This window comes from Alexandromys fortis, unplaced genomic scaffold (assembly GCF_014885135.2).
Source record: "Alexandromys fortis isolate MF-2015 unplaced genomic scaffold, M_Fortis_MF-2015_v1.1 scaffold_13, whole genome shotgun sequence".
Classification (NCBI taxonomy): Eukaryota; Metazoa; Chordata; class Mammalia; order Rodentia; family Cricetidae; genus Alexandromys; species Alexandromys fortis.
The window spans coordinates 15,642,534-15,659,000 of NW_026067908.1; the positions used below are offsets into that span (position 1 = coordinate 15,642,534).

General features: G+C 38.9%; 1 protein-coding gene across 2 annotated transcripts in view; it reads right to left on the reverse strand.

Annotated features, from left to right (window-relative positions):
* Hook1 (hook microtubule tethering protein 1) overlaps positions 1–11,228 on the reverse strand; it is a 44,577-nt gene extending 33,349 nt beyond the window's left edge. The window contains exons 1-4 of one of the 2 annotated variants that reach the window (XM_050136239.1): positions 10,908–11,228; positions 5,805–5,890; positions 2,409–2,481; positions 349–399 (exon numbers count right to left, since the gene is read on the reverse strand). In XM_050136239.1, coding sequence (XP_049992196.1) covers positions 349–399; positions 2,409–2,481; positions 5,805–5,890; positions 10,908–10,970 — 273 coding nt within the window. In that variant the 5' untranslated portion in view covers positions 10,971–11,228. Of the gene's footprint in view, positions 1–348; positions 400–2,408; positions 2,482–5,804; positions 5,891–7,885; positions 7,946–10,907 lie in introns of those variants that run through there. The other variant, XM_050136241.1, reaches the window with a different exon arrangement.
* Positions 11,229–16,467: the final 5,239 nt, after the last annotated feature.

Below are 16,467 nucleotides of genomic sequence, written 5' to 3' on the forward strand. Positions count from 1 at the left end.
GGGGAGAGGAGTGGGGGGAGGGGGAGGGAAATGGGAGGCGAGGAGGAGGCGGAAACTTTTTTTTCAATAAAAAATTATATTAAAAAAAAAGAAAATCAGTTCAAAGCCACCAATTAATAGACAATAAACTATATTTGTAAAAATAATTTAGGGTAATAAAATGAAAATTTATTTCTCTTTTGGAAATCCAATGCATTTAAGCTTTAAACATCACCATTTTCACAAAAATTCTGAGTGCATTAAAAATGGCAATATAATTATTATAATTATGAATTTCATTCCAATACAAGCTATAAACAAGAAGTCAAGCAACTGGAATTTTTGTTTAAAATCAGGTATTTCTTGTACCTCGTGATAATAACTTGTAATTCCATGGAGGACCTTCTTTAAGTTACTAGCCTAAAATAGAACAAAAAGAAGAAATAAATGTTTTTTCCATGTTAATAATGAGGGACATACACAAAGGTGAGAGACAATCACTTTCCCAATAAAAATAAAACATTATCAAATTCCTTAACAAGGCAGAAAAATGTGTAAGAAACCTAGCAAGAAAATTAAAAATACTCATATGAAATGAAACTATCATAACTGATAAGACCTGAATTTATTATTATCAGATCTGAAAAGAAAAATAATTATCATCAACGGAGAATTAAGGATGCCTCCCTATGTAAGTTATGGGGAAATTAAGCACAAAATACACACTGCACTATCAACAAATGTGGAACGAAACATGTCTGGAGAATAAATGAGGATGCATATTGCTTTCAGGTGCCCTTGGAGCACTCACTAAGATATAAGACAGATAAGAAAACCAAGGCTGATATTTGCCCCAAGAACCCACACAAAGGTGGGAAGGGAGATCAAAGTCACAAACTTGTTCTCTGACCTCCATACACATGATGGAGCATGTGCACACTCCATACACACAACATATGCACAATGATAATAAAATATTCATAATGCATTGAATGTAAGGCAGTGTTTAACATTAGGGCAAACATGGGCCTAACATTTATTATTTAAATCTCTTCAAAAATAAAGAAGCAGGATAAAAAAGAACATGTGTAAACAGCAAAAGAAGTAAATGAGGAAATCAATGCAGTAAATAATTTTAAAATGTAAAACTGAAAAATAAGATAGATGTTACTAAGGACCCAGATTCAGTTCCCAGCATCCACATGACTGATTACAACTGGTTATAACTCCAGTTCCAAGGGGCCTGATGCTCTCTTATCACCTCTGCATACACAAAGCATGCACATGGTACCCATACCCATACATGCAGAATAAATAATTTTTAAATATATATAATTATTCATTAGCATAGTATTACAATACCAGTATTGTTAAAAACTTTATAACACAAATTAGACATCCTTTATGAAACAAACACAGGCCCCCAAGTCCCAAGAAATCCAAGAGAAGTAAAAGGGATTTAAAAATATAAAATCATTTGCAGATAAAGTTAAACACACACACACACACACACACACACACACACCAGCAATTCCACCAAGAAATTTACCCCCCAGTGAAATTAAGTCTAAGTAAAGATTCACTGCTATAACCTAAAATAGAAATAGTTCAACTATCCCACCAGGTGAATAGCTAAATAAAAATGGCATTATCAATGTAGTATACACAGATGAATCTCAAAATCATTATACTGAGTGAATGAAGTCTACAGACACACACACACAGTTCACAGTTTGGTGTATTTATACAGAATTCAAGAAACGAGAACTCAAGGGACTCAAAGCAGACAGACAGCCATCAGAAACCAGTCACTGGGTGAGGGTTAACTGAAAAGAGACCAGTGTTCTTGGATGGAAGAAAAGCTCTGTAACTATAAAATGGTATTTATTTATGAGTAAACTCAGATGTCCTAGTTTCTTTCTTATTGCAAAATGGCCAAAAGCAAGCTAGGGATAAAAGGATTTATTGAGTTTACAAATCCCGACCACAACCAATCACTGAAAGAAATCAGGGCAAGAACTCAAGCAGCAGGAGAGGCAGAAACCTTGGAGAACAGCTGTTTAATAACTAGCTTTCAGGTTCACATCCATTCAGTCTGCCTTCTTAAACTTCCCACGACCACCTGTCCAGGGGTGACACTGCCCACAGTGGGCTGGGTCCTCCCACATCAATCAACAATCAAGAAAACGACAACCAGACAGGCATACAGGCCAATCTGATGGAGGCATTTCCTTTTCAATTGAGGTTCTGTCTTTCAAGGTAACTAACTCTACTTTGGGTCAAGTTGATAAAAACAGACCAGTACAATGTATGTTAACTCAAACTGAAAAATGCACTAATGAATTAATTTTAAAAAATCAAATGAGGTCAGAACCGTTGTTAAGAGCTTTGCTTACACCATGTAGACCCACCCATCCATGTCTGCATACCTTTATTCTCCAGTTGTCACCAACATCATCTTTAATTCGGCTTAACCAAGATTCGTCAAACCAGGCTACGTCACTAAAACAAAAATATAAAAGCTAAACTTTAAAATGTTTTTGTAACATGAAAAACAAAACTGAGCCACAGTATGAAGTATTCATAGCTTAAAATCTATCCTTAGTGAGATAGCAGTAATTTAAATGGAGCCACTAAATTTTTCTTTCTCCATAACAACCTACCTAGCTCTAGCCTTCTTACAAGGAAATTCACTCTTTGGTAACCAATAACATTGAGCTAATAATCTTCCCACTAGTTAAACTTGATGTTCAACCTCAGACATTTTATACTTTTATGCTCTGGCACATCATATATATGATTTGATAGTTTTTGTTTTCTTTTATACACTTATCAGAACTTGATCTTGACACTAAAGAAACACCAAAAGGAGGAAATGAGCCAATGAAAAAAAAATACAATCCAATTATTTTCTAATGAAAACTAAGCAAAAACATTCCAATACGTTTAATTCCATCCAGGATGCATCCTCAAGAATTTTTAGCAGCTAACTTAAGGGAGTAATTATATTTCTACTTACTAATAAAAACTGTATTGTCTTCTATTGATGCCCCAAGACTATTGTTGAATAAGATTCTATCAGAAAGACTTGAGGTACTGGATTTCTACTATTACTGCTGAATAAAAACACTGGCCTTGGAGTCAGACTAAGCTAATACAAATCCCAGCCTTACAATTTATTGTTTCACTTCTGAAAGAAGCTCTCTACACCCTTGGTTTTCATGGATAAACTGGACATAAAAATAGTAAATACACAGCTTATAAAGAAAAAGGTTGAATGAGGGCTGGGAAGACAGCTCAGTGTATAAATGCACGGGCTTAAGTCAGAACTGCAGCACCCATGGGAAAGCTACATGCAGCAGCACATGTCTACAACCCCAGCGCTGGCTATGAAGAGGGGCTCACTGCCAACCAGGATAGCCAAAACGGTGAGTTCCAGTTCAGAGACTAACCTGTTTCAAAAATAAGGTTGAGAATGATAAAGGAAAATACTCAGCATCGACCTCTGAGTTCCATAAGCACACAACAGATAACTGCACAAGCACAGACACACACACACACACACACACACACACACACAAATAACCCACATAATGGGACCTATAATGATATACTTGGTAAATACTCAGATGTTGGCTATCATGGTTTATCATTTAACTGCATAATGAAAAATGATTAAAGCCTGAATATTTTAATTCTATACCACATTCCTCTTTGCAAAAGTCATCCAGTGAAAGACAATAAAAACACATATATTACATGGCTGGTCAACTGACAAAGTGGGGAAATGGATTCATTCTTGGTAGCAGTATATAGAACCACATTTTCCAAAAAGACGTATTTCAGTTTTAACTTTGTACCTATAAATATGACCTTATTTGGAAATAAAGTCTTCACAGTATCAATCAAAGTAGGAAGAGATCTTATTAACTTAGAATGGGTCCATAAGACTAGTGCCCTTAAAATGGAACAGATAGAATACGTTCCCTAAAAGCCAATACAAGTAGTACGGATAAGTCCTGGTGCAACTGACAGTGAACCCGCAGTCTGCCCCAACCCTACAACTGTCACCCACATTCAGAGGGACTATTGTTTGCACCTATGCTAGTTCCTTCCTTGTTTGGCTGGAGTTGGTGAGCTCCCATTAGCTCAGGTAAACTGTTTCAGTGGGTGTCCCCATCATGGTCTTGACCTCTTTGCTCATATTCTCACTCCTCCCACTCTTCAACTGGACTTAGGGAGCTCAGCCCAGCATTCCACTGCTGGTCTCTGTCTCTGTTTCCATCACTTGCTGGATGAAGGTTCTATGGTGACATTTAAGATACTCATCAGTCTGACTACAGGGCAAGTCAAAATCAGGCCCCCCTCTCCTCTATTGTTTAGGGTCTTAGCTGGGGTTGTTGTCTTCACATAGCACTGATAATTGAATGAATAGATATCTTTTATTCCGATCAGCCAAAAATTATTACAATGAAAGCAGCAAGACACACATTCCTTCGTCAAGGAATGATGGCATCCTCAAATCATGTTGGCTCTGGTTTTGGGGCTAAGTGGCCGGGAGCAAACGAGTGTCCTCCCTGCAACATTTTAAGAAAACTGGGAAATAAGGAGTATTTTTCAATGATTGAAGAAAATGTTAACATGCTTTAACTATAAAATCTGGATATTCAAATGAGATAATACCAAATTATTAAGATTTTAAAATAATTGTAAGCTGTTTTTCTAGGAATGGCATAAATATTTTTGTGGCTCCAACTATAGAGTTTTTCAAGTCAGTTTCATCTTGTAGATGGTGGGAAGAAGTCAATATAATAATCTCTGACTGGATAACAATAAAAGTCAAAACAGGAGTCTGGTCTCTTTTTAAATAGTTAAATTAAAAATTCTTAAATCTATTATTTCTTAATATTTCCCAACCATAGTCCAGGGATTAGGATTGCAGTCAACAGTATAAACTGTATCCTCAATAGTGCAATGGCCAATTCTGAACTCACAATTTTTAAATACTGTTTAGTGTACATTAACATACCCAAGGCCAGAATCTTAACTAGTCAAGCCTTGTCCATGCTTTGTAACTTCAAAGTCCATAAAATTAACATGATTATTGGTGGACTCATAATTACTATTATTTCAGTATTAGATTTTTATTATAGTTCGTTTTCCAAATCCAGAATCTCAAAGAAAGAATGTCCATGTAAAGAGCCCTCAAAAGAACAACCTACATTTGTAGAAAATGAATGCAAGTATATCAATCATTTAGCCTTTTCCCCTTGAGCGATATGATATGGGATGAATGTCCTTCTGTAGATATGCTGCTTTATTGGCTGATGAATAAAGCTGCTTTCGCCTAAGGTAGAGCAGAATAAATAAAGCCAGGCAGGAAATCCGAACAACAGAGATATAGAGAGAGAATAGGCAGAGTCGTGGAAACGCCATGTAGCTGCCGAAGGAGACAGATGCCCCAGAATCTTACCGGTAGGCCACAGCCTTGTGGTGATACACAGATTAGTAGAAATGGGTTAATTTAAGATGAAAGAGATAGTTAATAAGAAGCCTCAGCTAATAGGCCAAGCAATGTTTCTGTGTGATTATGTGGCATACAACGATATACTAATCTTTATCGATCATTTGGTTAAAATGAATCTTAATAAACAAGCAAGAAATCATGAGGTGGTAAAATGGTCTTGTTCCCTAGTTGTGAGAATGCCCTGGTGCCCTACATCTGACTATGTCTATTGGGTAGGATGAACTCTCAGTCACCTTTATAGAAGTGTTCTAGCTGCTGCTGGACGTCCATTCCTATGAGGTCTTTGGTCACTACTCACATTTGATGAAGAACTTGTGCCATGGTCACTCCATTAGTCAGCTGTTTGACATCCTGACAGGGTGAGGCAGTCTTGAATGTCTGCAGCTAAAATGACACAAAACAAATCACCATACTGTTGGGCTATCCCTACAATACAAAATAAAGAAATAGCAACTATACAGATGCAAGACTGTGTTTCTATAGCTGTGTAAAATTTTTATAACAAACACATTTGTACGTAAAATCAAGCCTAATAGAACATGGTGCTATGTATGAAATTATTCAGCACTTCTGAATAATACAAACTCTCAGATGAATCTACTATAAGGAGAACATTAAGATAACTGAACAAGTACTAGTTAAAATGTCATTGAAGTTACTTGATAGGAAAATAAAAGCTAAAACTGTTAGATCTAAAACTACTTAATATCAAATAAATGAGCTCTGAAAGAAACCAGGACTGTCCAACAATTAGCCACAGACAGGCAGCTGAGCTGTTCCAATCTAGAATGCTTCAGCTGTTACTAACATTTAATCTTGATTTTGAAAATGTTTACGAGGCTGACAAGATGCACTTCCAGAACTCACGTGGTAGAGAGAACCAGCTCCTGCAAGCTGTTCTCTCACCTCCACACTCCAGCCGTACAGACAATTACACAAACACACTAAAGAAACATGTACGTTAATGTAATTTTTAATGCTTCATGTGTACTTTAAGAATACTGGCATCCTTTTCAAAGCAGCAAATACAAAATAGGAAAAATTTTATAAAGCAATGTAACAGTTAAAACGGATCATAGAAATGTATAGAAATCGAATCTCTACCCATACTTAAAGGTATTATGATTTCCTTTCCTGTACATTACTCATTCCCTTCACTATTCACTTACTAGCCTCAGGATCACCAATTAACTATCAAAGCCCGCAGAATTCCATTCCAGCATAACTCACTACAGGTTTGTGCATTTTGAGATTTAACAAAGGAGAGATGTAATGGGAAAACTAAAGCCAGCTATGACTGCTCTGAAACCCCATGGAGATGCCTTCTTGAGCTTCTACTCAATGTGGTGCACTGTGGTACGAGATGAGATTACAAGGGAAAAATTGCTGCATTCTCCCTCAAAACAGCTATCACTAAGAATTATAAGAAAGTGAAAGGCACATGTCATGTTGAGACACGATTAGCTCATAATTACAGTATACATGAATTATTTTTGAAAGGAGAAAAAAGAGATAATTCATTTAAAATTTGTATTTAGAAACACCTTGTAAAAAGATCCTGGATGAGAAGGCTTGAGGATGGAAGCTTTAGAAAATGAGTGTTTTTATCATACAAATACAAGTGAAAACTGCCATTTCTTAAGGAGCATGCATTCTAGTATCATTTAAGGAGGATGGGCAAAGAATGTCAACCAAGAGGAGTGAAGAGACAGGCAGGAGTCAGGATGACATTTTAGCCTTAGAACAACCACCTATGTAATGGGAAACAACTGGAAAGTTTCCACCACAGAAGACGGCTGAGAAAATTGAGTGAAGGAGGGAACATAATTACATCAGCATCTGCACAAGGTTCTGTGCTCAGTGGTTACAAACACAATCTGGACAAGTTAAGTTTTCCTGAACAGGGATAATACATGTTCAAACCTCCAGACACATGAAGTCACAAAGTCCACAGCAGTTCTACGTGTTGGCTTTAGAGAAATAAGGAATCACAAAGAAGTGGTTAGACAGAGATGCAGTAGATACAGAATATCTATGTGCTTGTGAGAAGGAGATGAGTTCATAAAATGGGCAGCAGCAAGACACATATAAGGTGAATTCAGAATACAGGAGGAATGGATTGTATGACACGTGCAACAAGAAGTTTGCAACTGAGTGGATATGCAGAGAAGAGAATCGCAGTATCTTTAAAAGGAAAACATTGGCCAACACTTTGTATTTACATGCTAACTTTTCATATTAACTTAAAGATATATCATCAATATTTTTCAAATTGGATATGGTGAGAGGCTTTAAAACATCAATTTCAGAATATCAGGCAGAACAATCCTGAGAGGAGTCAGTGAGATGGCTCAGCAGTAAAAATCACTTGCTACCAACCTTGACATGAGTTCAATCCTGGAGCTCACGTGGAGAAGAAGCTCCCCCAAGTTGCCCTATAACTGAACATAACTTTAGACATTTGAAAAAGCAATGTGGACATACATATAAGGTATATCTCGGTCATGGAGTTGCCTCCTTGCACTATGTTTAAATCAATATCAACTTCTCCCAACTGCAAATGAAAGTGGGTAACAACGTAATTTCTCTTGGGTAAACTGAAAGGCTTTATAGTCTAGAACAACAAATTTGTTTTAAATGAGACTGGCAAGATGGCTCAGTGTTAGGAGCCTTGGCCGCTCTTCTATAAGAATAGGGTTCAATTCCCATCACTCAAATGTCAGCTCACAACCATCTTTTTAACTCATCTGAGAGGATACAACGCTCATTTCTGCCCCCTTGGGCACTAGGCAAGCATGTAGTGTACACACATATGCACACATGTGTGCACATAGACACAGAAATACTCATACACATAAAATAAAAATAAAAAAATTTCAAAATATAATTTGATCAGTAATTTTCTAAGATTGCACATATATTTGTTTTTACTCTTTCTTTTACCTCTTAAAATTATAGCAAAATTTTAAAAAAGGAATTATTAAAATAATCTGGCCCAATAATTCTCTTAGATACTCGTGAAAGATACTTGAATTAAAAAGTAATAAAAGGTAAAAACAACCTCACAACACTACAAACCAGAATGAAACCTGAAAACATTTCTTCAAACTTTACATTCATTCCCTGTTATGTAAATTATTCTATTTTTCCCTTTGACTTTGTATTTTCTAAGTAGCAGTACATTTTGAGAACTACTTAAAAGAAACATTCAAATCATAAAACCTACACTTAAAGAGTTACCAAAAGAGACAACCCACACCTAGCCAGCTTCTCTTGACGATTCTTCTGCTTCAGGTAGGGCCTAGTCCTGCTGTAAAATGTCACGCTCCTTCCAGCCAGCTGCTCACCTGCACGCCTTGGCCCCACTGCAACCTGCTTTTCCTTCAATCTTATCAACCGTGTTAGTTCTTCTCAAACACAAAATTACTTGCACATCTGGGAACACCTTCCTGGCTAAAGACAATCTGACAAATGTGTGTTTTCTACTACTTACTTCCCCTCAGGCTACAGACAAAAGAGTTCATGTGTATTAGTAACATCTAATGACTCTTCTCTGATTTGGGGGCTCATTCCCTATGATTTCTTCTTCTTTAAACCACGATGCAACTAAAAATCCAGGACAAGAAATCTATACCAGGTAATAGTGGAATACCATTCCTAAAGGGCAGAGCCAAGACAACTCTATTTTAATTCAATATACTGAGAGCTTAGTGAGTATTCTTTCTTTTAGGGTCACAGCCAAAGCAGATCAGGCAAGAGTTCTGTTGCCCAGCAGTCAACTACTAGATAACTTCAGAAAGACTTGTCAGCCATAGTGAGTTCAAGGCTCACCTGGGCATCTTAGACTACGTCTTAAGTAAAAAGGAGGTTGAGGATTCGGCTACGTTGGTAGAGCACTTGCAGAGACCCCTCATTCAACTGGGGGATGGGCAGCAGAAGCAGCAAGGAAAATAAATGATAAAACAAGATCTAGAAGAGTTAGAAGGTTGTAAAGTTAGATCCAAAGATAAGGAGAGGTAATCTTTCGGCTAAAAGCCAAGATTCAGTTCAAAGTAGAGTCAAGTAGTATCTGCATGGAGCTTCCTAAGAAGAAGTAGCACTACCTGGTTGTTGTTACAGTGTTGAGAAGAAGTGTACATCTGGCCATAATAGAGTGACCACAAGACAGTGACAATTTGTCAATCATTCTATTTCCTGCAGTACACAGCAGCCTGGGAGAGCACTGCCCAAGCCAATTGGCGACTGGCAACCAAGCGCCCTGTCTGTGATTCCTTATTTGGCTCATAGTTTTTCAGATCTTGGGGAATTTTGCCTTCTGGTTCCAAAGAGACTAGCACAAAGTACGAAGTTAATAAATACCGCTTTAAGAAGGGATATGGTCGTAACATTTTAAAATATCGCAGTAGAGTTTTAAGAAAATCTTGTACTTCACCGCAGGACAGGGAAGTCAGTGACATCATAAAGAACCACTTCAGTCACGACCAGAGCACAAAATTGGAGACCTGGACACACCCTATGATTAGCCATTTGTTTTTAAACAAAGCAGATCATTAAAATAACACTGCCTTCTTCCCCCGCAATCTTAAACAGATTATCTAAACCTAAATACTAATTTAAATGACTACACAGATTGACAAGATCTAAGTGCTTTAAATCCTGAAATCCCAGCTACTGGCGTTCTACATAAAACTTGTCATTGAAGTCCAAAGTGCAAAAGTTACTTTATATTTCATACGCTCAGAGCTCTTTCCCATTTTTCCCTTGGATTTGCTCACGTTAGGAGACAACCAGCCAATCTCCTGGAGAATGTAATCCTCCTGATCCAGTCTACTTACATTCCAATCAGACAGACTGCCCTCCACCAAGTCTACACAACTGGGGTGAGCTTTGAGTCACCAACAGTAGTTTGTGGGACGTCAAGGATTATCCTAACACAACAAAGGGCTAGGAATCACACCTGGAAGCCAGTTCTGTCATATCTAGGCAATTCCAACAGGTTAGAAACCATTTTGCTCACTGGACATCCGAGGACAGAGCTAGTCGTCCATCGAGTCTGCACCAATGAATCCTGCATATGCATCAAGCGCAAACAAACAAACAAACAAACAAAAGCCAAATCTTTTTTACTTTAAAAAAGAAAAGGTATTAAGAAGGAAAGGGGAGGCACGGAAAAAAAAAAGAAGAAAAGAGCTCCCGCATCTCTCTGCAGCCGTGTCTACACCGTTCGTGCTGTGTGGGCCCAAAGGGACAGCAAGCTGGAAACCGAGGTGGCCCGGTCTCCGAGCCACCTGTGCGCCATGGGGCGCTGTGGCTGGGTGGAGAGCCCGGTCTCGGACAGGCTGCGGAACAGGTGGACGTGGCAGTCGCAGGGGCCTCGCCGGCGAGCACGGATCACACTCACCCAGATGATGAGGCTGTCACACAGCGGCAGCTCCGGCTGTGGCAGCGACTGCGGGTCCTCCATGGTCCGAGGACCTCGACGCCGCGCTCCCAGCGCCAGCGACGGACGCGCCTCCCAGCCGGGGCCCGCGTCAACGACCTGCGCGCCCGCCACCGGAGCTCGGCCGCCAGGCCCGGCGCCCGCGCCGCTCACGCGCGCGAAGCCTCACGCCGCCGACGTCGCGGCGCGACCGCCCCCTCGCCCACCGCGGCCGTCCCGCGCCACGGCACCTGAGCCGGCCCCGCCCGCCGATCGCTCACCGCGCGCTGAGTGACCTCCGCGAGCACCAGTCACAAAGAAGCTGGGCGCCCGCGAGGCCGGCGGGGCGGGAGGAGCGGGAAGAGGTCGCGCAGGAGGGCTGCCGATTGGACGCGCTCCAACGGACTCTTGGCCAATCAAGGAGGGGCGAGCCCGGGCGGCAGAGAGGAGCGGGAGTGGGTGGGCGGAGGTTTGTGACCTGGCAGGTGCGGTGAGGGCGGGGCTGGGGGGGGGGGAGAAGGAGAGCGCGCCTGCGCGGGCTGGGGTGGCCAAAGGGTGACAGGAGTGGGTGGCTCAAGGTGCCACCCTCCCTCTCTCCTGGTGAGCACCTGTGCAGGTGCATGCTCAGCTTCTCCAGCGTCCTCACCGATCCCACGAGAGTACTGGCGGATTGAGACACCCCCCCCCCAGACGAAGGAGGAACCGCTGCCAAGCCTCCTGGGCATTCATTGGAAAGAAATATGTTTTTAATTTGAAGACATGACCAAGAAATGTGTTTCCCAAGGAACATGGACCTTCCAGACTGCCTAAGTCAAAGAAGCGCTCACGGAATCACAGGTTGTGACTGATTTCATTGTAAATGGGGCTAAGTCATTTTCAGAGAGCAAAACGAAATAGCGTTCCAAAGGGTCTGTGTACCCTACTCCCTCTTTTTGGTGTGAAAACTCTGTGTTCACTGAGAATGGTGATGGCATGCCATCAAGATAACCTGTGTCGTTAATGGATGGAACCAGAATATTGCTCTTGGTTCCCACCTCTTCACTCATTCATGAATCCATCAACCCATACGCTATCAAGCAGTTGGTTCATTTAAATCGCTGTGATTTTTAAATTTACACATTGAGCAAGACTCTGGGATCATAAGCCCACAATATAAATCAGTCTCCCGTTTAAAAATAGAATGAGGGTATTTTCTGACTCCTTTGACGCTATCTCGGAACTTTCGTTCAGTGTCTTGAGTTGCTTGGTATTCTGGGCACTGTAAAAGGCAATGTAATTACATGAAAACTATAGACTGTAAGAATTAAAAAGGCCTTATGGTGAGTCTCCCTTCAACTCCCGTACCCATTCTTACTCTCAGCTTTATTTTATGGTAGAGACATCAGCCTCCATGCCTCTAACGATCACTCTACTTAAAACATCGTGAAGATAATGTAAATTGCAAACTATGAACTGTGCAATATGATTTACTATAATGACACATAAAAACGTCTGAGGACACGTCTCTGAGATCCAAGAGTGAGTGAGCTATTAAAATACTGAGAGTCATCAGGGAGGGTGCTATGCAACTGGACTCTAGATGAATAGAAAAGAAGTTCTCAGGGAAGAATGACCACTTAAATTCACTGTGAGGGATGACTGGCGAATTAAGGAAAAAATATTTCAAACTTGAAAAGTTAGAAAAACACAATACTGAAATACAACAATAAAAGGCTAATTTTGACAAGTGTGAAATGAGTATACATCTAAAAATTTAGGGAAATTTTGATATATGTATTATTAAAAAAGATTAAAGATGTATTTGTATTTTTATTCCTGTGTATCTGCAGCATGTGTGGAGGTTCCCTTGAAGGCCAGACGAGGGCATCAAATCTCCTGGAGCTGGAATTACAGGCAGTTTTGAGTGGTCTACTGTAGGTGCTAGGAACAGAACTCTGGTCCTCTGCAAGAACAGCAAGTACCCTTAACTCTGAGTCATCTCTCCAACCCAGGGAACTTTAAAAATACCTATATCTCCTAAACCCATTTGTGAAATCACAAATTCAATTACAGTCTGAACAGACATGTATTGTAAATCAATTACAAGTATTGACTAAGCAATTATTAGTCAATTATAATATAACATTATAACAATCAAGTACAACATTGGTTAATGACAAGTACTAACTACTAGTCCAATAAATAAGAACATTATAGAAGAGTCATATCTAGTAAAAATTAGACTGGAAAATATTTTATAATAGAGAAAAGTTTTTATAATGAATAATTTATTATAATCAATTTACATTAAATATGGTTTTATTTATAAAATAGTCGATCATAAGACATATATGTATTTTAATATTTACATAGCAAACTGTTATGTTTATATATGAAATAATTATATTCTGTGTGTTTTTATCTTTTTTATAGTTAGTTTATACTAATTTCTAATGGTAGAATGATAGAAGAGATACCTAATACAGCAAGAACTATTTGAGTTATCAATTTGGCATTAATTTTTCTTTAGTGTCCAAGTTTGTACAGTTGAATAAAACTAATTTTAAAACACTGAAAAAGGTTTTAAAAGTACAAATTGGTACAACCTTTTGAAAAAGAGTTAAAATTCAAAAGATTATAAAATTGTCAAAGCTATACCTTCAATTTCAGAATCTCCTCTTACTAATCAGGTGTCAGTGGTGTTTATCAACATCCTAGAAGGGCAAGGAAAAGACCTAAAAGGGAAATCACAAGAGGCGTGGTTAACATCATGTATCTTTCTATTAAAGGATGGAGAGATGGAATCATGAGGGATCTAGTTGGTTGAGTTGGGAGCGGCTTTTGTAGCTACGTTTGAGATTTTTATGTCATCTACACAGCTGCCTTTTAAGCATTTTAACTTAGTGCTTACCATTGATACTGGTCTCCAGTTCCTTGGACTGGCCAAAGAGAGTTCTAAGATTTCCATGCAAATTTCTTTTTTTTTAATTTATTTATTTATTAAAGATTTCTGCCTCCTCCCCGCCACCACCTCCTATTTCCCTCCCCCTCCCCGAATCAAGTCCCCCTCCCTCATCAGCTCAAAGAGCAATCAGGGTTCCCTGACCTGTGGGAAGTCCGAGGACCACCCACCTCCATCCAGGTCTAGTAAGGTGAGCATCCAAACTGCCTAGGCTCCCACAAAGCCAGTATGTGCAGTAGGATCAAAAACCCATTGCCATTGTTCTTGAGTTCTCAGTAGTCCTCATTGTCCACTATGTTCAGCAAGAAAAATCCATGCAAATTTCAAAGCAACTGCGAATTCAAAACTCTGCCATTGGGGGATGAACACGAGATCTAAAACTAACATATATGGAAAAGATTAACTCCCAGGACATTTGTTATAGCAATATTTTCTGGAAAACAGACTCTGAGATTAGCATGCATATCTATTAAAAATTTTTGACTAATAGTCCTGAGAAAGGAATCCTGGAGAATTGGGCAGAGGATGAAACAGGCTGTGGTACAGTCCCAGTGAAGGCTACTTCTGTCTGATCCAGCCTTTGCTGGACTTGCCCTTCTAAAGTTGTCCTGAGTTCAAATGAAGATGGAGCAGTTGGTGGGTGGGCTGTTCTGGAGAGGTGGCCTCCCAGGCTAGATGACTGGAAAGAACGCTGCCGCTGTTAGCTTGCTCCTGGTGGCACTTCCAGGTGAGGAGATAGCCAGGACTTCCCAGTGTTCTCAGCACCTTCACAGCCATTGTGGGTTAGGATAGGAGTGCCCCTCACTCGCAAGGGTTTCAGGGAAGCGAGGGGCACAGGACCGCAAGTGTGCCAGTAAGTTGTCACAAATACAAAGTTAAAGTAGTCACAGAAGAAGAGCACTGACATCCTCAGTTCTTAGATGGAGATGATTGCAAAGCTGGCCGTGATCGTAGCCATAGTTACGGTCGCACATAGAGGCTTTACGTAAACTATGTACATAAATGCTATCTTGGAGAATTTAAGACTGAACTACTTATGCAATAAAATTAACTAAAAGGTAAATTATCAAACATAGTAATCTTTCCAACCATGTTTTAAATTTACAAGGGAAAAGACTGATACTTATTGAAATTAAATTATATTAAATTAAATTATATTAAAGCAAATATAACCATTTCATCTACTAAAATTTTTAATTATAGTATAAGTGAATAACAAATAGAACTTGTCTCACTTTTTTCAAGTGAGAAAAAAATACATGTATGGAACTTTTCAAATATTTGAAAATAGCAGGTAAAAATAAGCATTTGGTAAAATGTACTAAAAATGTAACCCAGCTAGAATTTCTTTTAACTATTCAAATGTTGTATTTCATGTCTATATTTACCTGATTTATAAAATGTGTCACCATTTTATACTTGATTGGGAGAAATGGTTCATGCTTCTTATTGGTGACCTATTTTTATGCACAAAATTCCTTTTTCTAATCCTGGTAAGCAGGTTTTCAAAATAACTACCAAACAGTGGCACATACTGGATAATCATTTAATCCACAGATGCTTGTCTATAAAAAGCAAGAATGATCTAGCTTTATATGTAGTGCGACTAATCAAGCTGCTGCCTATTGTTTCCAAGGCTGCTAAAGTTAATACTTAAAAATATATCATTTAAAAATAAATGCAACATGGGTAAAGACATGTTCACGAGGCATTTTAGACAGGCTTAATAAAAACCAAATTTTAAAAATAACTGCCTTTGTAATGTTAGACATATTGGTTATATTTTATTATATAAGAGAAAATTATGTTTGCCATGGTTGTGACTAAAATTTGATATACCGAATTCACCATGTGTATGAACTGAAAATACATTAAAATGAACTACCTACAGAGAGATATCTTGTTCATTCTCCATTATATATAATAAAATGCGTCTTAAAATACCAAAATGCTAGAAAGAAGGAGTTCAGGAATCCATTAAGGACACCGAGGAAGCTTATTTCCTTGTACACAGTAATGAGTTGGGCTGTAAAAATAAAGGGGGCAGAACTGCCCATGAGGATATGACCAGTGCTCTCCTGTATACTTCGCAGAACATACCCTGTTATGTCTAATGAAAATCTGATAGTATTTAACTGAATTTTAAAAAAGTCTCTTAATGTGAAATGGAAATACGTTCCAGCTCTTCTGAAACAAAACAAAAAAAAAAGAAAGAAAGACAGAAAAATGGAGAAAACTCAGAACAAGACTAAGTCCATATAGAAAAGAAAGAAACTGAGTTTTATTATGTGACATAAATTTACATGGTCCTGACCTATACATAACAATAATACGAAAATGTATAGAGAATGAAGTGATGTGCCCTACTCTAAGTGCTTCACAGACGGAATACACTAGTCTGATATCATCCATCATACCTATCCAACCACCTGATACGATAGTTCCCACTTTCAAATACAAACAAGCATACTGATGCGTAGAGAGGTTCCCATGTTCATACATTGCATGTTTCCAACAAACCTCTCTTACATATGTAAAGAGAATCCTAAGAGAGTGGGAGCAGATTTTTATAGAGTATTTGGTAACCTAAACAGCCTGTGT